This window comes from Centropristis striata, chromosome 14, assembly GCF_030273125.1.
Source record: "Centropristis striata isolate RG_2023a ecotype Rhode Island chromosome 14, C.striata_1.0, whole genome shotgun sequence".
NCBI classification, from domain to species: Eukaryota; Metazoa; Chordata; class Actinopteri; order Perciformes; family Serranidae; genus Centropristis; species Centropristis striata.
The window spans coordinates 7,070,834-7,096,915 of NC_081530.1; the positions used below are offsets into that span (position 1 = coordinate 7,070,834).

At 38.9% G+C, this 26,082-nt stretch overlaps 1 protein-coding gene across 1 annotated transcript; it reads right to left on the reverse strand.

The window, feature by feature from the left end:
* Positions 1-329: 329 nt before the first annotated feature.
* On the reverse strand, positions 330-25,845 carry fndc5b (fibronectin type III domain containing 5b). The gene is made up of 7 exons (XM_059350478.1): positions 25,781-25,845; positions 25,587-25,693; positions 16,092-16,210; positions 14,035-14,233; positions 7,539-7,628; positions 4,148-4,335; positions 330-2,185 (listed from the first exon to the last, which is right to left on the reverse strand). The coding sequence occupies exons 2-6, from the start codon at positions 25,660-25,662 to the stop codon at positions 4,196-4,198; spliced, it is 624 nt and encodes a 207-aa protein (XP_059206461.1). The 5' UTR covers positions 25,663-25,693; positions 25,781-25,845; the 3' UTR covers positions 330-2,185; positions 4,148-4,195.
* Between the last annotated feature and the right edge of the window lie 237 nt (positions 25,846-26,082).

Below are 26,082 nucleotides of genomic sequence, written 5' to 3' on the forward strand. Positions count from 1 at the left end.
CACAAATGTAATAAGGCAAAGAATAATGGTTGTTGTGGTTGTTGTTATTTGTTTGTTTGTTTGTCTATATACACACTACAAGATAATTTAACTTTTTGGGTGTAAAAACTATACGAGTCACATGAGACTATTATTAAAATGAAGCCAGCAGCTGGATTTTGCACCCTCGGTCAGTATAAGTAGTGTGTGTATAAGCAAACAAACAAACAACAACAACCACAACAACCATTATTCTTTGCATTATTACATTTGTGGGAAATCGTGTGTTACGTTTGTAGTCAGCGTAGGCAGCGGCTATTACGTTTGTGGAAAATGTATTATGTTTGTGGGATTATTGCATTAAAGCTGCAGATTTTCATTATGTTTGGTCTTTTCATGAGATTTTTGACAAGTAGGAATACATACAATATTGACCCTAAATTGATTAAATTGACTTTCCCAATGAAATGTAAAAAAAAAATAATTGGTAAATGGACTGCACTTATATTCCCACACGCAGTCATACTGTTAGCTGAGGCTATCCTGCCACCATTGGGAATTCATTTACACACCAATGAACGCAGCATTGGGAGCAAATTGGGGTTCAGTATCTTGCCCAAGGATGAATCACCGACCTTCCGATCAGTGGGCGACCGCTCAACCACCAGAGCCACATGCTGTGGCCATCACAGCTCTCAAACCCCAATCAATGGACACAATGACTGAAAAGATCAAAATCTGACCTATCGGCATGCAGATCAGATCCTCATGCACTGCCAGTCTGCTTAAGTTCTACATAGTGCTGGTAGTTTGGGGGATCAAATCTGCAGTGTACCTTTAGTGAATTCACACCTGGATTTTAGGCATTTTTTTTCTCTCTATTCCATAACAGCCTTGCATGTTAATGATAGTTTCAGAGGGAGTCTGCAAGAAAATGGTTTACATTTCAAAACAGCCACAGAGCTGAATGGATTATCTGAGTGCTTCTACAGCCTGGCATCCCTGCCGGTCTCCAGCCAAACCAGAGAGGAAACCCAGCCAAACCTTGCCCAGTGTATACATTTCATTAAGAATAATGTCCTGCGTGTCTCCATCCTTATTCCCTGCACATCCAGATAGCATATGGTGCTAAATATGCAGTGATGAACAATAAACCTCAATTTGAACCTTAATCAGTCATTTTCTAGCCATGCCAGTCTTGCCAAAGTTTGACATTGAAGTTAACTTTTTGGATTTCAAACCTGGGAGAAAAATTTTGCGAGACACCACTGTGATGAGAGATTGCCTGGTCAGTCCTTGAACTTTATCTGTATCGTGGCTGTATTTAGACAGCGTCATCCAACGCATGGAAGGAAAATACGATGTGCTTAAAATAATGTGTCATGTTCTATCCCCGAACCAGTTCCAGTTCAGAAAGGCGAGAAAAACAGATGCGTCATTTAAGTGACGATACAGAGAGAAAAAGGCAGGAGACAAGACTCAACGTGCAATATTTCTGACCCAATAACAAAATGATACCATAATCAAGACTGGGATTGTGAGGGCTCAAACAATCACAATAGGAGGAGCACCAAACGTCAATGTGCTTATTAGAGAGACACCGACACAGAAAGACAGGGAGAGATGAGCTTCGTAGTAAAGACAGAAAGGAGGGAATGTGGATGGAGAGATAGAAAAAAGAGAAAGTCCTTGGTTTAAAACAAAGCTTTGCTTGTTTAGTTGTGTGCTGAATGATTCCTGGACCTGAAGCCCAAGCTATTCTTGTGAGGCAACTTACATTTCTTTCATTTCCGACCAGTGATACAAACCTGAAGTGGGAAAAAAAAAAATCCTCAGACATTCATGTTTGATGATCTGCTCTTGGCATACGATGATGTAGAGTAACCAGAATGAATGAATCAAGCAGTTCTTGTCAAGAGGCAATGACGTCCCCTCCCATGCTTTGACTGACAGCCATTGTATGTCTTGTGTCTGTATTGGCTGTCCGCTCAAAGTAGGCTACAGTCCAATTTTGGTCACAATAAAGGTAGGTTAAATGTAGGTTTGTCCTCTTCTGTTTCCTGTTTGCAGCCTTTAATTCTACAAGTTCAGATTTGTGTCCATTGTATTTGAAGAGTTCCTCATTGTGTAGAGAAGAGTTTTTGTAATGGTTAGCGGTTCTTCAGTACGATGGTGTCTGAGAATGGCTTTCTGTTGGTCTCAGGTTCTGGAGAAAACAAAATTACTAAACTTGATGAGAAAAAATGGACAGTAAGAGTTCAGATATTGCAAGGAGAGGAAACAACTTGGTCCAAAAAAAAAATCTGTAGACATAATAGTATTATTTTCTTCTATTTGCAAAACCTTTATTTGTTTTTTGCCCTCCTTATTCTTAACTGACCGTTAGCTAAACCTTGTCCCCCCTTCACCTGTTAAGCTTTCCATTTTAGCACTGCAGAAACTACAGTGATAATTATGGCAGATTTACTACCCAAATTTCTTATTAATTCTTGAATTTTGACGGAAGAGACAAAAGCAACTTCTCATTTCCAGGCCAGGAATGCTATTTCTACTGGCAGAAATTATGTTGTTAGCAGATTGTATTAGCTGTAGCTAGCTAGCCAATTAACTAAAAAACTATATTTCTAAGCTTAGTTATTGTTGCTTGTCGACTCATTTAAAAACAAAAAGCCTATGAAAGAGTTCGAAATATACGCTTTATGGCTATGTACATGATACCAAGTCTGAGGCTAAAGCAAAGAGCTAACTAACGGTCAAGGTTATAATGGTTTTGGATTTTTCATTAATTTTAGTTTTTCGTTTAATTTCGTTATGATTTTTTGTTTTCAAATTCAGTTAGTTTTAATTTGTTTTTAGAGTGAGTTTGCCTGTTTTAATTATTTTTTATTTTTTATAAAATGCTTAGTTTTAGTTTAGTGTTGATTAGTTTTAGTGTTAGTTTTTTTGTAATGGGGTATTTGTTGGGTGCCAGATTAAAAAAAGTCACAATAAATGTTCCTTTATTTCCTTTGTCTGATCCATCTCAGCCCCAATAACTTTACAAAGTCATAAAACCAGGTAAATGAAATAGATATCAACCAAAAAGGTTTACGTATGAAAGAAGTTGACAAAGATGAAAACTAAGGACATTTTCACTATAGCTTTAGTTAGTTTTAGTTAATTTTGTAACCACATATTACAGTTTCAGTTAGTTATAATTTTTTTAAAAAGCTCTTGTTTTTATTTTTATTTCAGTTAATGAAAATGTTCTAGTTCTCGTTATTTTGTTAGTGTTCGTTAACTATAATAAACTTGCTAACGGTATCAAGTTCCCACCCAAACACTCGCCACATCAATCATGAGTCCATTACAGCTGTCATGACATAACATATGTCATGTGTTGCTGCTATGGTATAACATACCACTTTTATATTTATCAAATCACTTTTAATTAAATAATGAATTAAAACCAAACCTCTACTTTGAGTTTTTAGTGTGACTCATGTCCCATCCAATATGGAGAGGTGTGGTTTATAACCTGTACTGCAGCCCGCCATCTGGGGGCGATTGTTTTAATTATTAATACAGAGCAAAAAGTGTTTGGAAATAAAAAAGCTGTGCACTATTCAAATGTGGATTTAGAATTTGAATGTCAACGTTATGAATGAAGCTTCGTAACTTTGAACTATTTGGTACAGCCCTAGTAGATAGCCTGACATGCTTACTTATGCAGTTTTTTTCTACAGTAGATAAACACATTGTTTAATCTATTTCTTACACTTTTGCTCATGTGTTTGAGTTTAGAAGACAACTATTTCTCAGCTGGATGCCAAACTTCATGTTTTACAAGCTTAGCTATGATTGGACTATAATCACAGTTTGGGGTACGAGTTTAGCAAATGATAAATTGGAAAAAATGTCTGACTCAACTGAAACTAGTTTTAAAAAAGTTTTATATAAAGCCTGGTGAGCCGTCAGATAAATGGGAATCAGAAAGGAAACCCTGACATAATGAAGAGATGGTCCTTTGAGGATAAAATGAATCTGTGTGTTTTTGAACAAGGTTCTTGCAAAAGCACAATAACATAGGGCAAAGAAATAAAACCTAGAAATATACATACAACAAAAACAAAGTGTTTATCTGAGGTATTACATATGATGCCAGCCAATAAAGATTCCTGTTCCTCACCTGTCCTGAGGTTCGAGGAGTTGGTTATTGCACAGGGCTATGCAGGTCTCAGACGTTGCTGCGCAGTAGCCCCCCCTGTGGGTGCTCTGGAGTACTGCACTCTGAGGAGTTCTTGGCTTTGTCCTTGTTGTTGTTGGGCTCGTTGTCTTTGATGATGTCATACTGACGACAAAACAGGGCGATCACCCCTGGTGACAAATGGACAATAATTATTTGTTGGAATAATCTCTTGTTCCTTTGGTTTATTTGGCTGTCCTCAATGGAGTCCTCAACTACTGAGTCCTCAGAAAACTATTCCTTGATAGAGCAGTAACATACTGTAAGGGTTACATCAGAGCTTCTAAGCTCTATTCATGAATCAATCACAGGTTTTTCAACTCAACATTTTACAAGTTCCAAAATCAAAAACAAAGTGCTGGGAATAATGGCTGAATACATACAGTTACATAACAACTAAGCAAACTTCATCTGCTGATGAGGACCATGTGATATGATGACCAAAAGAACATGCTAAGAAGTGGACATTGAGTGGAAATAGATTAGCCAATTTCAAAGGTTTTGCATTGTAAATTGACTTTCAAGCTACTATAATCTTGTTTGTTCTGTATTTGATCCTTATTTTCAATTTCCTGATTTATTTTATTTTCTAAAATTTTGGTCTCCAGCCCTATACACATTGAAATATTCATAACGAGCAAAACGTCTTTCAATAACAGGTAGAGGAGGTGATGATATGTACTCATAATTTATCTCTGTTTATTCTTTTGGGGTGTCAACAAAGTTGACCAAACTGAAGTGAGCGAAACAGACACATGAATACGTTGAAATATACAGATGGTGTTATCAACTTGATGACAGGATAGCCATGTCAGGCCTGCCTTCAGTCAAACAGATTAAAAACAGAGCAGAAGAGAGATAGATTTAGAAAGGGAAAAAGAACAAGCATGAAAATAGACGAAAGAGAATAATTCATGATGGTGGAGGAGCGTGTGGAGGCAGGAGGAATGTGGCCCGAAACGGGCTTCAGTCTTGCTGTTCTGCTTATGTCAGACTCTGCTCATCTGATCACTGCAATACCAAACACAATATGGGATATCTCACTGTGATATCCCCCAGCATGCCCCACAGGGCCAATTAAAAGCAGAAGAACACAATTCACCTTCTTCACATTTTGTTTTTTTCACCATTCTGCCCTCCTTTTTGCTCTTGTCAAGATTTGAATTGCTCAGTTTTTCACTCTTTCTCTAACTCCCTCCCTTTCTAACTCCCTTTGAATCTCTGCCTCTCGTCCGCTCACAGTTAATTGGCGAGGGAGATCCAGAGCGCTTGCTGTTACTGTATATGCTGTATACAGAATGTGGGCCTTATTTGTATCTCATTACACTTAGTGAAGTGGGTTAGGAAGGAATATTTATAGCTGTGTGCATCTAAAACAGTGCTGAGATGCACAAAAAAGACAACTGCAACACAGAGCTAATGACTGGAGGCTTAAATAAAAAGCAGTCACTATCTTGTTGTTTGAAAAGACTGTTGTTCAGATGCAATGAACAGTTTATTCTAGGCTGTGATGATGGGAATGCAACTTTGCAAGAGGCCACACGCATATTTAAAATTTGAATACCCTGGAATTATGTATTTTTTTGTCCTTATATCGGGAAAAATTCTATAGCCAAGTATTGAAAAAATAGCTTGTATATGAATATAAGTTTTAACAGAAAACTAAGTCCTTCCTCTCTGGCTGAGGTCAATATCTTCTCATTATATTGTGACTAATGAATAATGAGTCACAGCTTCTGCAGCTGGTAAGAAGTAAAAGTGTGTCCCTGTTTGGAAGTATTTTGGGTTTAGTCTTTATGATAATGATGAGCCTGTCAACATGGACAGCTGTTTTGGGATTTTTTTGTAATTTTATATTGTAAATTAGTTGCAGACAGCTGATCAACTGGCATGGCAGAGAGACAGCAGTGGACAGTGGGAGGAAACACTGTAGCTAGCAGCATAAGTTTGCATCATATTTGGTGAATTAAGGATAAATTTCACCCAAACAACAGCTGGTGGTTGTTGAATCAGTGGAAAAAAGTAACTAAGAAGACTTCAATCATGTTTCCCTCACCTCCCACCTGACTGGATTTACACAGTTTGTTAATTGTAATAGAGAAAATAAAACCATTGATCTGCTGTATGCTAATGTCAAACAAGCTTACAGAGCTACTGCCTTGCCCCCAATTGGCAGGTCAGATCACAGCATAGTTCTTCTGGAGACTTGTTACAAACCCTGTGTGTGGAGGCAGCCTCCAACTAAACTCACAGTCAGGAAATGGACACCAGAGGCTACTGAGGCTCTAAAGGACTGCTTTGAATGTACAGGCTGGAATGTGTTGCTGGAAACAGAGGAGAACAGTATGGACATCGGCAGACAGGTTGACTGCTTTACTGATTACATAACCTATTACATAATATTAACAAACCTTGGATTACTAGTGATTTAAAGGCAATCCTCAATGAGAAGAAGGCAGCTTTTAGAAATGGTGACAAAGCACGGCTCAAATTAGTACAACACAAGTTGAAGAAGAGACTAAAAGGCAAAGGTGGAACACAAGAAGAAACTGGAGAGAAATCTACAGAACAGCAACATCCGTGAAATGTGCTGAGGAATCAACACCATCTCTGCCAGTGGCGGGTGATGTAGAAAGAGCTGATGAACTCAACCAGTTCTTCAACAGATTCAATACAGCAACCTCACCCAATTCTAATGTTCCTCCTCCTCCTCCTCCTCTTCAACATGTGTACATCTCCAAAGCAGCATCCAGACATACAAAAGATCCTACCAGAGGTACCCGACTAACTGAAATTTCCCCTCGGGGATAAATAAAGTAATTTTGATTTTTTTGTTTGTTTTTTTGAAAACTGTTTTCTCTTTTCTCTGTGCCCCGACCAAATTTCATGGCTGTAGGAGTTATATTCCTAAAGATAATGAACCCCTTTCCTTTGAAAATGACAAAGTTCATAGTGGCAGGAGATTGCAGCTAAATAAATGAATTCAGCTAAATCTGATGTCAAATATAAGTAAATAAGTAAAGTTTGACCAAAGCCTACAAGGTAAACAAACACCTCTATCTGATCTGAAAGACCCTTCTTTCTGTTTTGACAAGCTTATGTAGAGGAGTGTACAGAATTTAAACTTGGATTTGATGTGCTCTGATCACCAAAAATGTTTTCATCATTCCAAAAGCACTGCAGGGCATGAAATACTCATCAGAGAGAGATGACACCACTACCAGCGTTTCTGTCTCCTAATAGAGCCTCAGTCTGAGAGCTTATTTGCCCCAAAGAGAGTGGATTCCTATAAGGTCTGCAGTGATGAATGTGCATTGCTGAAGAGTAATATTACCTGCCCACATGATGAGCACCACTACAATGATGATGAGTTCTCCAGCCCTCAGCTGAGCAGCCTGACCAACCTCCTCCATCGTCACCTCGTCTGGAGAGAGAACACACACACACACACACACACACACACACACACACACACACACACACACACACACACACACACACACACACACACACACACACACACACACACACACGCACACAGAGTCAACAAAGCGCCACTGAGGACACTGCGATTCATTGTCCCAAAGAGAAAATGTGAAATTGCCATCACTCTGAAACTCTGCAGGGAAAGATAAAAGAATAAAGCAGGGCGGCAGGAGAGCAGAGAGGCCACCTGGTGTAAATTTTCCACTCTGGTCAGTGTAATTAAAGTTAAGTGAGAGCAGAGGTCTACAGAGACGGGGGGGGCTGGATCCAAACCCCATCACTCACTGTGTTTGTCTTGCTGACAGGACTCTGGCAGCTGCAGCTTTACACCAATCACAGGGTTAAAGGTTTGAGCACTCTGTTGCCAGCAGCAGGACTGGCGCTAGCCCACATCCCCCTGGTCAAAGTGGTGGTTTCCTTGGCATAGCACTGTATGACATCAAAAGGGTTGTATGCATGGCATTAAGACATCACTGTCAATGTCACTTATATGTCTTTGCTTGCATTATAAGGGGGTTAGTTGAAAGTGGTTGGCCTTGAAAGTATAATTCAGTAAATACAGCATTATTTTAGTATAACTGCTTACTGCTGCAGTTCACGGAATTGCCACAACTCATAAAATCTCAATGCTATAAAATAGCCATCAGCGGTAAAACTATGTATATACAAGGTGAAAACTTGACATGGGAATGAATGGGAATAAAGGTGAAATATAGGGGCTGCTCAGGCATGTGATATGCATACAGAAGCTAAGGGTGGGAGATATAGCCCTAAAAGAATATCACAATATTTTAGGATATTTATGCAATAACGATATTCTTGACGATATGAGAAAAAATACTGAAAAATATATAGAAAAAAATCATTTTGAAAAAAATATATTTTGAAGTCTGTATAAATAACAATAGTACAACAAAGTAAAAATCAATCATAAGTCTAAATTTTAGTGCAAAGTGCAAAAAAAGTATAAAATAATACTTATAATATATATTGCAAATGTCAGTGGTGGAATGTAACTAAGTACATTTACTCAAGTACTATACATAAGTACAATTTTTAGGTTTGTCTTCTTTTTTTACTCCACTACATTTAGTTGCCAGCTTTAGTAACTTTTCACATAATGATTTAACATAAAAAAGTGATTAAAGATTTGTATAAATTAAACTACATAAAACTATATTACGTAGTTATCCCCACCCTTACGGCAGTAAAATGCTCCTTACATAAATGCATCAAAAATGATTATCAAACAATATATATATATATATATATATATATAGCATTCTAAGTCATTCTGCATTATGGGTACTTTTACTTTTGTTACTTTAAGTACATTTTGTTGCTGGTACTTTTGTACTTTAAGTATGTACTGAATTCAATGACTTGACGTCACTATGTCAAGAAGTAAGAATGTTGCCATTATCGCAATATGCATTTTTTTTTATCACGACATTAGGCCGTCATTTTTTTGACTAAAACAAAAAAATTAAAACCATCAGAAATATGAACAAAGCACTGTGATAAGAACTACTTAAAATGCCAGAAACCACTTTTGGGAAAAATGTATTTGATATGTACTCTGAGTTTTAAGTTTGGCCCATCCACTAACATAGAGGGGTATAACCTATACTGCAGCCTGCCATCAGGGGGCGATCAAAATGTTTTGGCCTCACTTGTAGGGAGCTGTCATGTCGACCAGCTTTATATACAAGTCTATAATTGCAACGCTAAAAATAACGGAAGCATTACAAATAGGATAAATGTTTGCTTACATTTTGAAGTATTAACAGGTTCCAGATTCTTTACAGATGTAGGGACACTTAATTAAAAGCCACAGTTGCCAATTTGTCTTAGAATATGGACAGTAATCCACAATAAAATGCTTTTCAGAAAGACAGACGATATGCAGAATGGGAGATTGGAGTTACTGAAGCTATTGGAACAGAGGCTGGCACAGATGTGATGACTTGGGATCTCTATAAGCAGCCCTGAATTTTGCCTGACTATGGCCACTGTCCTGCTTCATTGTCTGGATGAGTGGAAGAAGATGGTGCTCTGTGGTCAGGCTTACTTTAGGATCTCTTGTTGCCATGGTGATCCCTCTGAGCTGAAGCTGAGGCCTCAGGCTTGAGAGATGGGAGGTATACTATAAAGTTGGTAACAGCATGTTTCTGTCATGAGGGCAGACCTCTCTGGTGCACAGTTCTCTCAGTAATTCAAGCTTGCAATGGGTATGCCATATTGTATACGTTATGTATGTACGTGTGTAAGTGGACTAAGTATCTCCGCATGGAGGCTGACTCATCAGTAGGTCAGAGACCATTAAGTAGATCCTCTTCGCAAATGTAGGTACTATATGAAGCAGGCATCAACCAAGTCCAGAGCATGAAGTGAGCCTCAGGGGACAAAAAGTCAACTATGGGTTCAATGCATCTCAGTGAATCCTACAGGTTATATCACTCACAGGGCCCTGTTTAGATGATCAAGACCACACGGTCTAAAGTCCATGGTGCATGTGCATTGAGGGTGTGTCCATCTAACTTGTGCTAGTTATACATGGCAAAATCTGGGCGCAAAATCGAGCCGCAAAGTGCAAAGGGGTTGTATTTAGTCTTTTATTTAGTCATTGCTATGGGTGTAACATGAATTAAACCAATTACAGTGTCATCACCATTTCCTTTAAAATTCAGCGACTACACATGAACACCCCACCCAAATTATTTTTTTCAGATTTACAGTTAAGACCCACACCCACATGGATCTTTAATTCCCCATCTACAAGTCCCTAAATGTTGTGTTGCTTTTTAAATGATTTATTGTTTTGATGTATGAGTTTAATGAGTTTAAAAATTAGCCTGTGATTGTAAAACTTTCCAAGCGTGCAGTAATGTCACTGCAGCAAATATTGTGGGACACTCCAGCAGCAAAATTGAAAACTGTAGCTGTAAACTTGACAGAGTAATTGAATAAAGGAAGTTAAAATGCATTAATACACACCCCGTCTGTCAGCAGCAGACAGCTCTGCTCTCTTCTATGTTCACATTTTAATTAATATTTTCCTCATTAATTATGTATCATTTCACCCAACCCTAACCTATCCACTATTAATCAGAATCATGCACATGGTTGCATGAACAGAAGCAAGTACGATTGCTACTAACATGTGTGCACTGGGCGTGAAAACGACAAATGCAGCAATGAACTGTTACTGCAAACACTGACGTTAAGGTAATTAATTCAAGCTTCGTCACGAATAGTAATAACTCAATGTCTTTGATTATATTATTGATATGATATAATGCATTTTGCTGTAATCAGTAAAGGCATGAGTAATGTGGAATGAGTAATTGATTGCAGCAAGTTACTTGTCCAACTTTGTTTGTAAAACACACCATTTTGCTTTCAATTCACCCTGTGACCTTTGACCCCGTATGCATAAAAAATACTGAAAGAAAAAACACTATTAAGACTACTATTACTACTGTTAAGAAAGAGCTATTTGTAAAAACAAAGAGGTACAACAGTTCAGTTAACCAAATTATGCCTTAATAAAAATCAGATAAGCAGATTACAGGGTTTACTGTACATGACAGATGCTTCATAAGGGTTGTAATCAAATTATTGGATCATTGTCGACTTGTGTCAAACCTGAAGCTGACAAAAAACTCCAACACATGATATCCAATACTGTTCATTATTAAAACAGACTGTGGGGCCATCGCACCTGTTTTTAGTCTATGTGGAAAACATCTAGGCAAACACCATAAAAAATCTAAAAGTCTAATTCATGACTTTTGTTTCACAGACAAAGACTAATGCAGCTGTACTGGGAAGAACACAACACTGTGGTTGAACTGGGATTCTTCCAAACTGTACACGATGTGAAAACTCGATGCAGGCTGCTGCTGCTGCACAACTGTCAGAAACAAACTGAAACAGTTGGGACAGTAAGGAGTCTCTGTTATGTTTTACTGGTGTAAAAGATTGATTTATAAAACTGCAGATTTTGCAGTTCCTTGTATAACATAATAACCAATATCACATCTCAACAATAGCCATCAGTGGTTTTACTACATTAAATAAACTTGGCCGCATTGAGGATTTTTAAAAATATTTTCCTTTTATTGGATTAGGAGCTTCAGACATCTACAGTCGGAGAGATACTGTAGGTAGATATAAAGAAAGATCAACATACGGATAGAAACACAGACCGTGATGTTTTGTGTTGTGTTGCATTGCGCCTGCAGTTACTAAATGGTGTCAGGCTGATTAATACCCGTTTAGAAGGGGAGGAGAGCAGTAATGGCTGAGAGATTTAATCAGGATGGTTAATGAATGCTTCCATAAACACACATATACATACACACACAACCTGCACACAGGAAACTTCCATCAAAGTCGGAGCAGACAAAACGAGTCAGCACCTCAACATCAAGACAAATTGTCCCAGTAAACATCTAATGTATCACATGCACTGCAAAATATAACTATCGTCACACATTTTTTCTGTCTGGTATTAGCTCTGAAAATCATGTTTTACTTAACACAACTGTGAGCAAGTTTTACTTTTTCATTAACTTATTGTAAGAGAGCTGACTCCAAAGTTTTATGTACTATATATATTGAAAAAAACACTGTGTAGGGCTGGGCAATAAATCAAAAGTCAATCATCACAATATTTTTTACCAAATACCTCAATACCAATATTTGGACGATATTGTGGGGTTGACTAATGTAGCTTCAATAAAATATTTATACAATGAAATAAAATATCATTAATCATATGGATATATGATAGTAAAGGTTAATTAGTTAGCAAAGGTAAATTATAGAACATCTAGAACAGTCTGGTAAGTTCAGAATTTCATTGTTTTACTTTAATGCAACCTTTAATACCATTAAAAAACAATATTTATAGTCATATTACAATTTAATGATATCTAAAATTGAAGCCAGTCTGTTGCGATACCAATATAATATATCAATATATACATGAACTGATATTTTGCCAGTACAGAAGCAGCAACTGTAGTAATCCTTATACTCAATAAACACTATAGTAAAGGCATAGGGACTGGATTAAACAAGTTGCAGTTGTTAGCTTTCGCATTATCCCAAGATAGCCCAATGGCTGATTTTCTGCTCCGCTCCAGTGCCTGAGTAACAAATTAATTAATTAAGTTATTTAAGCATGATGTCATGTGGCCATGAAGTGATTTAGTGAGACCCCTTTTACCCAGTTATTGGTTTAAGCTAACTCATACAACTAACGTTAGCTTAATTAACTAGCTAGCTACCGTGGAGATAATCTGGCAGCTACCGTTATCACTTCAACCAACCAAAGGTCAGCTCGAAATAAGCAAGCTGCTTTTGTCTTCCTCAGACTAAAATCAACTCTTTCTTTAAAAAATGGCTAAGAATTTTGATGGTAAGGGTTATTGTTAAATGCATATGTGTCATGTGAGAATGGAGAGCTTGGCCACCATAGCAACAGAGAGACAGTAAGTTCAAAGAAAAATGACCATTTACTAGAAAGATTTTCCCAGAAATGTAGCTTCAATACTGCAGAAAAGAGTCAGGGACTTGGACAAGGCCCCACACAGGGGTGTTTCGAGGGAATTCACTGCTCCCTAATGTCCCCTGTTTCCTTATCACCTTGCTGCTGATGAGCATTTAGTGTTTTCTGTGTCCCTCTGAAGCAGCTGCTCTCCGCACTGTAACTGGGTCGGACATGATAAAATTGGAAGTACTGCGAGCCGCTCCAGATAACAGCAGCCTCTGCATTGAGAATTAGAACAATACATCGTATGGGAGGTGGGGAGAGGGTGCTCACAAAGACAGCCATTCCTGCGTTTTATTTGTAATAAATAGTCAAATAATAATTTTGTCCTACGTGGTGAAATATGAAAACACAAATAAAACAGTACGCCATTCGGTTACAGCCTCCTGTAAGCTGCTATTAAAATCTTTGTATTCATGTACCTGCATCTGTTTGTATGCAACACACTTTACCAGAATTTTTTTTTTGCAGAGGAGTACTTAAAGGGTTTTTGTACTGATTATATGTGGAACCAAGGTCCTCCTGCAACATTAACAGCTCAGTAAAAGCTTCCAGTAACAGTAAGTGAAGACAGAATTGGGGACAAATGAGCTGCTTATTGAATACCAGTGCTCTTCTCTGAAAGTTAAAAAACAAACCAGAGGGGGGTTTGTGCTTTTCAAAATTCATTTTAGGCCCAGATTTGTATAGATTTTGTGCAAATATTCATGTCAATTATCAAAAACACAGATGCATTACAAGAAAACCAAGTAAACATTTTAAATAATTTGGTATTGTCCCTCACCTGGGCTCTTAGATGCCATCTTCTCCGACTCTTTGGGCGTTCTGAAGAGGACTGGCTCACTGGGGGGGCTGCTGCCTCCCATGCTGATGCTCTGAACGTGAACAATGTACTCCGTGTCCTCATCCAGATCCCACAATGCACAGGAGCGCGTGGTTGTGTTGACTTCCTGGATGAACCTCAGCATGCGTACATCCTTCTTCTGCAGAAAAGTGAGGAACAGAAGGGCAGAGGAAGAGAAATCAGGGCGCTGTAATGTGATACTTCATCGATCCCTGCGGGGAAATTCTCTCTTTCTTTGGCACTACCTCCGCAGAGGAGTCACGGGTCAGGGTTAAACTGGTGCATCAGTCCACTATTTGATACTTTGCAACCATAGATTATAGTTGGTTCTGAGATTCTAAATGTTTCTGAAGTTTTTCCAACATGCAAGTAACAGAATTCTATAAACTACTCGTAATTTCTTTGACATGGAAGATAATATTGGCACAAAGTAGCAATACCTGCTATCAAAGCCTTGCATCACTTTACGGTATAAGCTTTACCCTGCTCCAGGGAGGCAATGAGGAAGAGTTTTCCACTTGTTAATAAAACTTCCTTGGATGCATGCTCTATCAAATGCAGATTTCTCGTGGTGAAGTCAGATTTAGCTGACAATCCTTCTTGGGAAAGTTCAACAAGCTGCCCTCTGTTCAGGGCTGATATGGTGCAAATGCAAACACGTCTCCCTTGGTTAACTGCTGGGAAAAGCTGAAATAGAAGCCTACAGGGGTTTGTCCTGCGATGTAATTAAGCTTAAAGAAACTGAGTGCTACGCTCTGCTTGAAATGTACATTATTATCCAGATAGGACTGCTTGCTCAGGTCAATTGGTTCCTGTTAGATCAAGAGTAAATCTCCTTAGGGTCTTTTTATTTACTGGACAATTAAAGAAGAGAATTTCCTGACCTAATTAAACTTCACATAGACAAAATGTACAGTTTAAAAGTGTCTGAAAGTGCATTTACAACTAGCTGGTTACAAAAAGATTAACCTATCAAAGCTTGAATTTCCTGAGCCTTTTCTGTCTATTTTATCTAAACCAGGGGTATTTGAAGTATAATGATGTAGCCCCCTCCTTAGACAAAGTTAAGGAAAATGTTTATAAGACTTTTTAAAAACAAGTTTTGATGTCCAGTTAGCAAACTAGCTAACATTGGCTTGATATAGTAAAGCTCAACTTTGAAAAGCAGTTTGACAGCACCATGGAGCGTGCCCTTCATGACAGATTAACAGATGTGTTGAGGAATGAAGAATACCTGTTTCTGGCACGGCAAGATTAGGCCTAAACTTCACTTGTAAAGTGGTGCCTAACATAGTTTTCAGATAACTTAGCTAATGTTTGCTAAAGCGGCACCAAACTTTTGTTAAGTTATTAATGTTACCTTAGCTAATAAACCAGACTGTATCAAGAAGGTCTTAAAACCTGTTCTTGCTAACTTTTTTTCTGGAGTTGACGATGGCTGTAGCTATCAAGCTAGCTATCTATCCATCCTATCACTGTTGAGAGTTGCACAATACAAATTGGGCAGGTGGGAAGTATCGGGTAGTGAGCTACAACTTTTACATTTTTACATCTCAAAATATGAAGACAGAAATTCAAAGCCTCATTCAAGTACCTCAATAGAGGGTTCAAAAGTAAAAAAATAAATAAAAAAATTATATATATATATATATATATATATATATATATATATATATATATTTGGTATAGGGCTATATTCGGTATAGCTCTAGTCATTGCTAGCCAATTGTAGCAGTGACTTGCTAATAGTTTTGAAGTGCCTTAAAATCCTCCAAGAGCTCCGTATCACAGCCACTGCTGCTGCAACTACTCACCGTGTTGGTGAGCGGGCCATGCCAGCATGTCAACTACAACCATTAACTTCCCATTGTTTTTTAGATTCACTGGCATGCACCTGTTGCTTCATGTCTCACTTCCTCCTCACAATTTAAAAGCCTCTGATCTAAACTCTGTCCAGAGCTACCACTTTCTCTACACGCATACACTCATAAAGGTACCTGTTGGGTGATGGCGAATCCAATGACGGGGTCCCCCTCCAAGATTTCCCATGTGACCACGGCGGAGTTTACCTCAATCTCTCTGATGGTCACATTGAGTGGAGCTGACAGCAGGGTGTCTGACACACACATGCAGCATGGCCACAGGAAACACATTAGAATAAAGAGAGAAAGGTCATGAATATTCTGTTGCTACAATTTATAATTACAATAGATGCAACAATATAGCCTGAATGCACATCTTCTCCATCATTTTCTCTCTTTGAACTTTCTCCTCTTTTCCTCCTACAGATAAAATCTTTCTGCTTTCGTTAATACCAGGACTAATTAACTACAGACAGATCTCTTGGTGTTTCCCCTGAAAAGGCTCTCTTTCTCATCTGTCCTTGTCTTGGTGTTTCTCTCTCTCTCTCTCTCACACACACACACACACACACACACACATTTTCCTATCTTTACCTTCTCCTCCCTTCTTGCCCTTCTTGCTCCCAGGCACATCTCATTAAAGTATGACTCATAACGATATATTTCTTCGGTCATGCTGCCAATTGATTCTAATATGTGGGCTTAAAAAAAGGAACCTCACATCCCAGAAATCAATGCAACTTTTGTTGATCAATGAGCTATGAGGCATTAAATTACAACCTTGCTTAACTTTCTTCCTTCACTATGAGGGGAGCACAGAGTGGGGTAACAACATATTGGTGGGGTGTGTTTGTGAATGAGAGAAATTAAACGTGTTTGTGTGTGACCTGACAACAGCTCAAGGTCTTCTATGATCAGCGCCAGGGCTGTATTTCCCATGAGCCTGACTTGTAAAAGCAACGTCAGAGTAAGACCTTGACATTGTACCAAAACACACACATGCCTGCTCGCATGCACAAGATTAGCATTTAAATGTGTGTTTATTCTATTCTGTGCTATAAATATCCCATAATGGATAAAGTCATCGAATGACTTGAATTAAAAACTTCACAGGTCATTACTAACTCCCCTTAGCTCTATGGATTTAATATAAAGCTAAGGGAAATTAGCTCACTCTTTTGGTTTTCAAGTTTACTTCACTGGTTATTATTGGCAGCTAGTATGAGACCATATTATGTACCAAGAGAGTTCAGTCATATCATAACAATACTTGTGTACATTCCACCCAAGGCAACTGCTGAAGTTACATGTGAAGTTACATGACCTCGTTGCTAGAATACAGGCTAAACACCCAGAAGCATTCGTGATTATATCGGAAGACTTCCACCATGTTTCCCTATCCTCCCACCTGACTGGATTTTGTTTGCTGGTCCAGATGGTGTGTGTCCAAGGCTGCTCAAGGACTTTGCTGCCCAACTGTGTCAACCTCTCCACAAGATCTTCAACCTCAGTCTACAGTTGGGGCGGGCCCAAAAATAAAAGAGCCAGCTGAACTTGATGACTACAGACCAGTAGCCCTCACTTCTCACATCATGAAGACCTTGGATCGGCTGATTCTACGCCTACTGAGAGTTGAGGTCCAAGACAAACTCGACCCCCTGCAGTTTGCATACAAACAACACATGGGATGAACGATGCTGTCCTCTACATGCATCACCGTGCCCTTGCTCATCTGGAGGAAACTGGTGCTTATGTGAGAATCATGTTCTTTGATTTTTCAAGCGCATTCAACACCATCCAACCCAATGTACTCAAAAACAAGCTCAAAAGATAGGAGTGGATCTTTCCTTTATCTCCTGGATCACAGATTACCTGACAGGAAGACCACAGTATGTCGGGTTGGGGAACTGTGTTTCTGGGACATTAATGAGCAGCACAGGGGCTCCACAAGGCACTGTTCTGGCTCCATTCCTGTTCAAACTGTACACAGCGGACTTCAAATACAACTCTGAGTCCTGCCACATCCAGAAGTACTCGGACGACGCTACTATTGTGGCGTGTATCAGGAATGGACAGGGATCTGAATATAGGGATCTGATAAAAGCCTTCAGTGACTGGAGTCACAAGAACTATCTCCTACTGAACACCTAAAAGACTAAGGAAATGATCAGAGATTTCTGAAGGTTCAAGCCCCATCTTCAGCCAGTGAATACCTGTGGGGTGGACACTGAGGTGGTGCCAAGTTACAAGTATTTAGGCTTATACCTGGATAATAAGTTGGACTGGTCCCTAAACACAGACGCTCTTTTTCTTAAGGAAGCTCAGATCTGTGGACATCTGTAGTAAGATGCTGCAGATGTTTTATCAGTCTGTGGTGGTGGTGTGTTGTTTTATGCTGCAGTCTGCTGGGGAGGCAGCATCAGACACAGAGATGAAGGCGGTTGGACGGACTGGTCTAAAGAGCTGGTTCTGTGGTTGGAGCCAGGTTGGACACACTGGAGGAGGTGGTGGAGAGATGACCTGTCAAGATGTTCGAGGCCATCTTGAAATATCTGGATCATCCGCTACACAAAACCTTTATGGACCAAAAAAACCCCAGCAGTGCACAGCTCCTCTCTCTCTGTTGCAGGACGGAGAGATTCAAAAGATCATTTGCTCCTACAGCCATCAGGCTGTCTCATTCTTCTAGAGATTCTCTCACTGGTCTTTCCCAACTGTGATGTTAACGCTATTGGTCTGTTGCTTAATGGGTTTGATGTCTCTTTGCCAGGTTTTAGGATTGGTACTATGACTGATTGTTTCCATATTGACGGAATTATTCCTGCATACCATATTATATTAAACAAAGTTAATATAAGTTCTAGCGTGCAGTCTTTCATATGTGCTAACATGCTGTAGCACACTCTATCTTTCCCTGGTGAGGTTTGCCGAGGGAAGAGATTTGAAATGGCTCTCCTGATTTCAAAAACAGTGAAAGGTAAGTCTAGCTCTTCCCCTTTTGTGGCCCTTCTTTCAGTCATTCCTAGATTTTGTGAAAGTGTTTTATCTCTGCATTTCTTAGCTGTTGATGATAAGTTTCCTGAGCTATTTGATGTTTACAAATGACTTTGCTAGGAGTTCTGCTTTTTCTGCATTACTGGTTGCAGTTTCATTATCATTGTGCAACACTGGTATACTGTAGTTCCTCTTTAAACCATTAATTGTCCTGATTATTCCCCATACATCCGACAGCTGTGTTTCTCTCCCGATTTTATTACAGTACTGTTTCGACTATGTCCGCTTTGCTGACCTTATTATTCTTCTAACTGATGCTTGTGTTCTTTTATCTTGAATTAGTGTTTCTAGTGTGTGGTGGGCTTTAATCTGTCCAAATGCTCTGTTTCTGTTTTTAATGGCTATACTGCAATTCTCATTCCACCATGGCACTTTTTCTGCTTGCCACCTGTGCTTTGTGGTATGGTTTCTTGTGCTGTTTGTATTATAGCTGCAACCAACTTTTTGTTTGCCTCCTCCACATTTGTTGTATTTCCCTGCAGTAGGTCTATCTCTGCACATTTTACCTCAGATATCCCCTGAAATGCATCCCATTTAGCTCTATCCAGCCTCCATCTCTGTGTTTTCATTTCTACATCTATTTGTACATGTACTCCAATCTTGATTATTATCGGGTAGTGGTCACTGCCACTACAGTTGATTTGTTCAAAACTTCCCATGCTTGCTATTTCAGTGGATGTGAGTGTAAGATCAAGTGCACTTTCTGTATTCTGCCTGCTTTTATATCGTGCCCCTTCCGTCATTTAAACATACTAATCCCTTATCCTCCAAGAACTCCTCTACTATAGTCCCATTTCCATCTGTGTTCTTACACCCCCACAACGTGCCATGTGCATTAAAATCCCCGCTCCATATCACCTTCCCTTGTACCCCTCCACTTGCACCACTTCTAAACTTAATCTATTGCAGGGATTATAGTAGTTTACGATTAGAATGCTGTCTCTTTCTGCCCAGACTCTAATAACAATTGATTCTATGTTATATCTCATGCCATTCATCACAAATGTTGCCACCCCTCCACCATTTCCTGTCATTCCTAATTGCAGTGTAACCATAAAGAACAAAATCCCATTGTGGTTTTAACCATGTCTCCTGTATGCATGTTACTTGGGGCTTATCTGCTAATTTTGAAATATATGTTTTGAATTCTTGTCCATTGGCAATTAGGCTTCTTGCGTTCCACTGCAAGATAGCTAGGACCATGAGGAGTCAGTATCCCATGTCTGACAGTTAAAAGTCCCTCCACTCAACTTTTCCTCCAGTTTCCCAGCTTAGTCCTTTCACACCAAGGTATTTTTCTGCTGACCTTATGATGATTTTAATCTTTTCAGTTTTCCTTTCAGTTTGTGCTGAACAGTTAATCACATCCACCATAAACAATATAAACTCACTCTTGCTCACTATGAGCGTATCTTCATTTATTATAGCCTTATCACTTCCCTCACATTGTACGTTGCTTCTCTCTCTGTCCACTGATTTAGATGCCTCTGCTCACACTTTAACTCGCTGCACCTCTGCCACTTTTTTTGCTCACTTAACATCCCCTATAGGCTGAGCTGTGTTCCCCTCCACAGTTACAGCTTTAGCTTAGCCTCTAGCTCATATTATCCATACTCGTGTTCGCCTGCACATCTTCCGCATGTTTGCTGCTACATTTCCATATTTCTTTTCTTTTTTTTCAAACTTTTTTTATTGGGTTTTGCAGATGAGTACAGTTGTATTAAAACATACACAAAGAGTAACAGTCATTTTTACATGTCCATATTTCTGGCACTTAAAGCATCTCAATGGTGGAGGAATGTATGGTCTGACATCACAGCTCATGTATCCTATGTACACTTTGTTTGGGAGTCTAGAGAGTCTCATCAAACTTTATCATTACAGACAAACTGTCAATTTTTTTTCTGTTTCGTGTTGTTTTAAGGCGTTTTGCCTCCACTACTTTTGCGCCGACTGCAGTGTCTATTATCTGATCCACTGAAACGCTAGTCAGTATTCCCGTGATGACTCCCCGGTACACATTTTTCTTATCAAATTATGCACATTGCACTCTTTTGCCGTCTATTTTCTTCAGTAGTAAGGCTCTTTTTTGTTGAGCACTAACCTTACAGGAGATCAACAGCGACCCAGCTCACAGGATTTTGGCATTTTTAATTTCACCTAGCAGCTTTTGGAGTATTTTGGTCGGGTAAATTGGATTACACTCACCGAACGAGGCACCTCCCCGAGTAAGTTTAATGATCACTTTATATTCATTCTCCCAATTCCTCCTATGTCACTTCCTTCTGCCATCTCCTGCCCATTCACAGTCCAGCCGTCTACCAACCCTCTGCTCCGCCTTCCGCCATTGTTTGTCTTTATTTCACACGTTTTGTTGCGCACTTATATACGTCATCAATGGGAATTTAATTTATCGTTTTTGTCGTTGGATGACATATTCTTACCGTGTGGAATGTTTTTGACGATATATCATAAATGATATAATATCGCCCATCCCTAGTCTCCACTCTCCGCAACGATAATAACGACAAAAGTCTCTTTACAAATGTCTCCCAACATGTCTCCGAACCGGCCCTGGAACTGCCTTGGTCGAAAAGGGCTATCAATCAGCTGATAAGTTTTCTAAAAATTAGGTTTCTACATCACAAAAATGCATTCTCAACTATTTTCCAGGGAAACATATTTTCTCCAAGATTGTAGTCACAGTTTAAGCACTGTGGTGAAATTAAACGAAACTACAGTTTAAACATTTAAAACATTACTTGGTTAGACTTAGGCAACAAAACTCACCTACTTGGTTAGGTTTAGGAAAAGATTACGCTACACTGAGTACATTTGTTATCCAAATAACTCGATGTTGATTTCACACAGGACATGAACAGAGGTCTCCTGAATGAAAGTTGCAGGCTACTTGTTATACGGCTGAAGCAGCAAAATGCTGTTGTTGAGAAGGGTTGCAAAGGTATACAATTTTCACAGTATAAATGTCTCCGAAAATATCACGGTATACATTATTACACAAATATTATTATCATTATCAGCTACAATGAACCCCTTTTAGAATGAAAACAAGGATTTTTTGGTTAATTGAAACTTCTTAAAATCTTTTAATTAAGTATATGTACTGTGGTTACGTAAATGTACATGGTAACAATGCCATTATTTATACTGTGAAACTGTTCTATATACATCACAGTATAATGTCAAAAGTGCAAGGCTGAATTTCAGTTTTACTTTTGATTTATAAAAGGAATAATGAGCGCCTAAAAAATTTCCAGTCTTGCTTCTGTAGGATCTCGTGTCCAGGTGTTACATTCTTCACTCCATTTATAACCCTCCATAAGTGTCTGTATGATCCAATTTTGGTCCATTGCTCTTTCTTCCTCTCTGTTAACCCGCCGGCTTACAAGCAGGAACTGCAGTCTGTCACTTTTTTGCAAATTAGATTGTCACATTGTCACACCTCTACAAATATTGATCATAGCCTCTCTTTCTCTGTGTCTGTCCAATGCTAACAGAATCACCAGAATATAGCAGAGAAAACTGAACAGAGTATTGGCAAAATTAAATTTTTGGTGGGGGCCAAACTCTCTCTTTTGCTCCCAAAGGCTATGTGTGTTTGTTGATGCAGAGTAGATGGTGTGTGTTCAAGTACGGGTCTGATACATTGCTATGACTCCCTGTTTGACTAGCTGTTTTCCCACTGTTTATCTTCCAGCACTCAAACACACCCACAGAAACAATAGCAAAGAGGGTTTCCCATCCATTTTTAAGCCATTTGCTGCCAAACAGCTGAAGGCTGGCTGCAGAATCACAAAACTCCCTCTTAAAATTACATTCATCTCCAGCCTCAGGAAGCCAAATATCAAATCTGTGGAGGCTGAGATAAATCCCACATGATCTTATCGCCAAGATTTCGGCTTTTCAAAGGACTATCTGTCATCTCTCCGCTTATCATCGGAACGCAATGTAACCGAGATCTTACGCCTGAGATGAATGTTCTTCTTGAACATAAGCCGCCACAGGTTAAAAATATGCAACACTATGAAAGATAGATGAGGTACTATATCCAACATGCATAATATACCATGATTAGATCTGTGCTGTATGTAGAGCTGTGACTAGGAATACTTCATCCCTGTTTAATCTAATACTGTTTCATATCCCTTCAAGACGTTGATGGATGTTGAAGCTAAGAGTTTTGGGGAAAGAGGCACCAATCTGAGTTTTTCAGTCCCGATATCTAGCAATGCAATTGCATACTAAATTTGTTTTTTGGTTTGTTTTTTCTTCCAGATTATTATTTTTTTGCATTTTTATTATCAAATTCTGCAATAACTTTCATGGTTAATGCATCACGAAAATCAAAGGGCCCTGTGATAACTGGACTTTGGTTATCGGCTGAGCCTGTCTACCAATCCCTGTGTTTAAATAATAAGCTGTAAGCATGTGTGGACTCAACTGGGATTGATTTAAACATTGGTCTGCTAACTGTGTAAAACAAAATTTAACAGAATTGAATTCAAGTATAAACCTTCTAAATAAAGCAGCAAATTGGTCAAAATTTAAACAGGAATTAAAATTGCAGTATATAATGTATATACTATGTAAAGATAGATAGAATTATATAGATCAGACCCTTTCACACTTGGGCTAGGCCATATAGCCAAAATCTTGTATACTGTTATAGGTAAAAATGTTTTATCATGGTCAGAGTAAGACTGATATTGGCTTATCGCAGACATATCAGTATCTATTGTATTGGTATATATGTTGCCGATATGCATCGATATGAAAACTTTTTTACAGAACATATAAGAAATGATGTCATCCATCATCGATCATAGTTTGTCCAGCAGAATGCTAGACAAAGAAAATGTACCTAACGATGGTTAATGGTAAAGTGACACTACTTCTGGAAGGAGTAGTATATGAACAATGCATAATATCTTATTTAACCTTTGATAAAGTGGCTTTGGTTTAAGAAAAACAGCCTACTAACTTCTTCTAATATATGTATCTGTATCTTTTTACCAAAACCTTTGGTTCCTCCCATCTAGATGGTTTTTAGATTATGTATATATGTTTTCTGTTTTTAGCTGTTTGTTTTTTTTCCTTTTTTATCCTTTTTATAATTAGAATGTTATGCTTTTAACCTGTAGCACTTTGAGATTTCCTGTAATGTAAAGTGCATTACAAATAAAATGTATTATTATTATTATTATTATTATTATTGTATCAGGATATAGCATGTGTTCTGGTTCTTTCCTGACTGTGATGAAAATGATTTAGAAATATATATATATATACGATAGACATTTTATATCATTGAGTCAGTAACATCTGGATGAGTCCACCAACAGTATCATGGTGGTACTCTCAGATCCCTTTGTGAGCTGCTCCAGGTACACATCCAGACAGAGAGTACATTGGCTGAAATGTCTGTATGTATTTTAATTCTTGTATTTGTTTTTCTTCTTGTTTGTTTGCTTGTCTTGTTTTGTTTGTTTTTATCTGTCCTGTCTTGCCTGGCTTTTGGACATGAGTCTGGCAAATAAATTGAATATAATATTGAATATTAACCCGATATCTGTATCGGTGTCAGTGCATCGTTACTTATCGATTCAGTGATTTATTGATCATCGTCATTTGATTAATTAAGAAAGTGACATCTAACAGGGTTTTGGTTTGTACAAATCACAGTTCAATAGCCAAAGATATCAAGTTTATTACCATATACCAAAACTAAATGCAACAAATCCTCAAATTTTGTACAGCTGTAAACAGGAAATTGACTCATTGACGATTAATCGAAATAAGCACAGAGTATCGATCGATCAAGTAATCATTTTAACTCTAAAAGTTTTAGTCTTTGGTGGAGTTTAAACGCCTTATTTTTAGTGTGTGCTAAGGAATCAATTGGCACCAACCATATCATAAAATCCTACCTGGAAGGTGTCTAACTATAGCTCCAAAGTAAGGCAAAATTTTGGCGAGATAAAACTGGCATGGACATTTTCAAAGGGGGTTTCTCTCACATCAAGATATTTAAATGAAAACAGTTTCTTTGGTTCTTTGGGCAATTTATTGTGATAATGGGTCACAGCAAAATGTGTGAATATTATCATTTTTTAATCGATTGCGAGCCCTACTTTCTTACAAAAATCAAGGACTTTACTAAGCTAACCACAGATGATATAACCCTTTCAAAAGGACACTTCTTTCCAGAAATATTCTCTAAACTGGGGAGGAAAACTTGTATATGAAGCACCTTATTAGCCTGAGTTAGATACAGTATGAGACTAACTTGTGTCAGCCATTTTTGCCATTACAAAGCTTATTGGTTCTACCTAGCTGGTGCAAATGTTGATGCTGACACATCCATAACAATGTGTCATGTCAGGGATCCGCTACAATATAATGTACTACATGTATCACATTAGACAGCTCTGGTCCAAACATACTAATAGTACACAGCAGCGTGTGTGTGTGTGTGTGTGGTGGTTTGATCAGCCAGTACATCATCAACCCTCGTTTACTCATGATGATCGCCCATCAACCTGTGGTAAAACTCACCGGCATTAACGGAGGACACCGAGAGGAAGCCCAGCAGGAGCAGCAGCACCGCCGCAGACGAGCCTGGTCTAGCCATCCTCCTGCTTCTTCTAGCGAGGCTTCACATCCTGCGCGGCCCATTTAGAACATCCTATTTAACGGGAACGAGCAAGCATCCCGGTACCGGAGAGAGGACTTGTTGTGATGAGGCTCACCTGAACTTGGACGCTGCAGCAGAAGCGTAACAACAGCCACAGGAGGAGGAAGAGGAGGAGGAGGAGGGGAGGGAGAGGGGTGGTGTTCGATACCGTGATCGTTTTGTCTCGGTGCCGGTTGCGCCTCAGCGACGGCCCCCAGACCCCCGGCAGACTCAGTCCGTCTGCTGGTGACGGCGCGGCGGCGTGGAGAGGCTTTACTACGCGGAGAGGTGAGCGGAGCGTAAAAGGCGTGCGGGAGTGCTGCAGAGTGCAACGTGCCGGCACAGCTAATGACTCTCTCTCTCTCTCTCTCTCTCTCT

What these genes read in the sequence shown, in the direction of transcription:
- fndc5b (XM_059350478.1), bottom strand. Translation starts at nt 25,662, where the DNA reads ATGGCTAGACCAGGCTCGTCTGCGGCGGTGCTGCTGCTCCTGCTGGGC. An exon ending in GGTGTCCTCCGTTAATGCCG is followed by an intron (nt 16,211 to 25,586) that starts GTGAGTTTTACC and finishes TGTGTGTGTCAG; the next exon opens with ACACCCTGCTGTCAGCTCCA. An exon ending in GGTGCTCATCATGTGGGCAG is followed by an intron (nt 4,336 to 7,538) that starts GTAATATTACTC and finishes ATTTGTCACCAG; the next exon opens with GGGTGATCGCCCTGTTTTGT.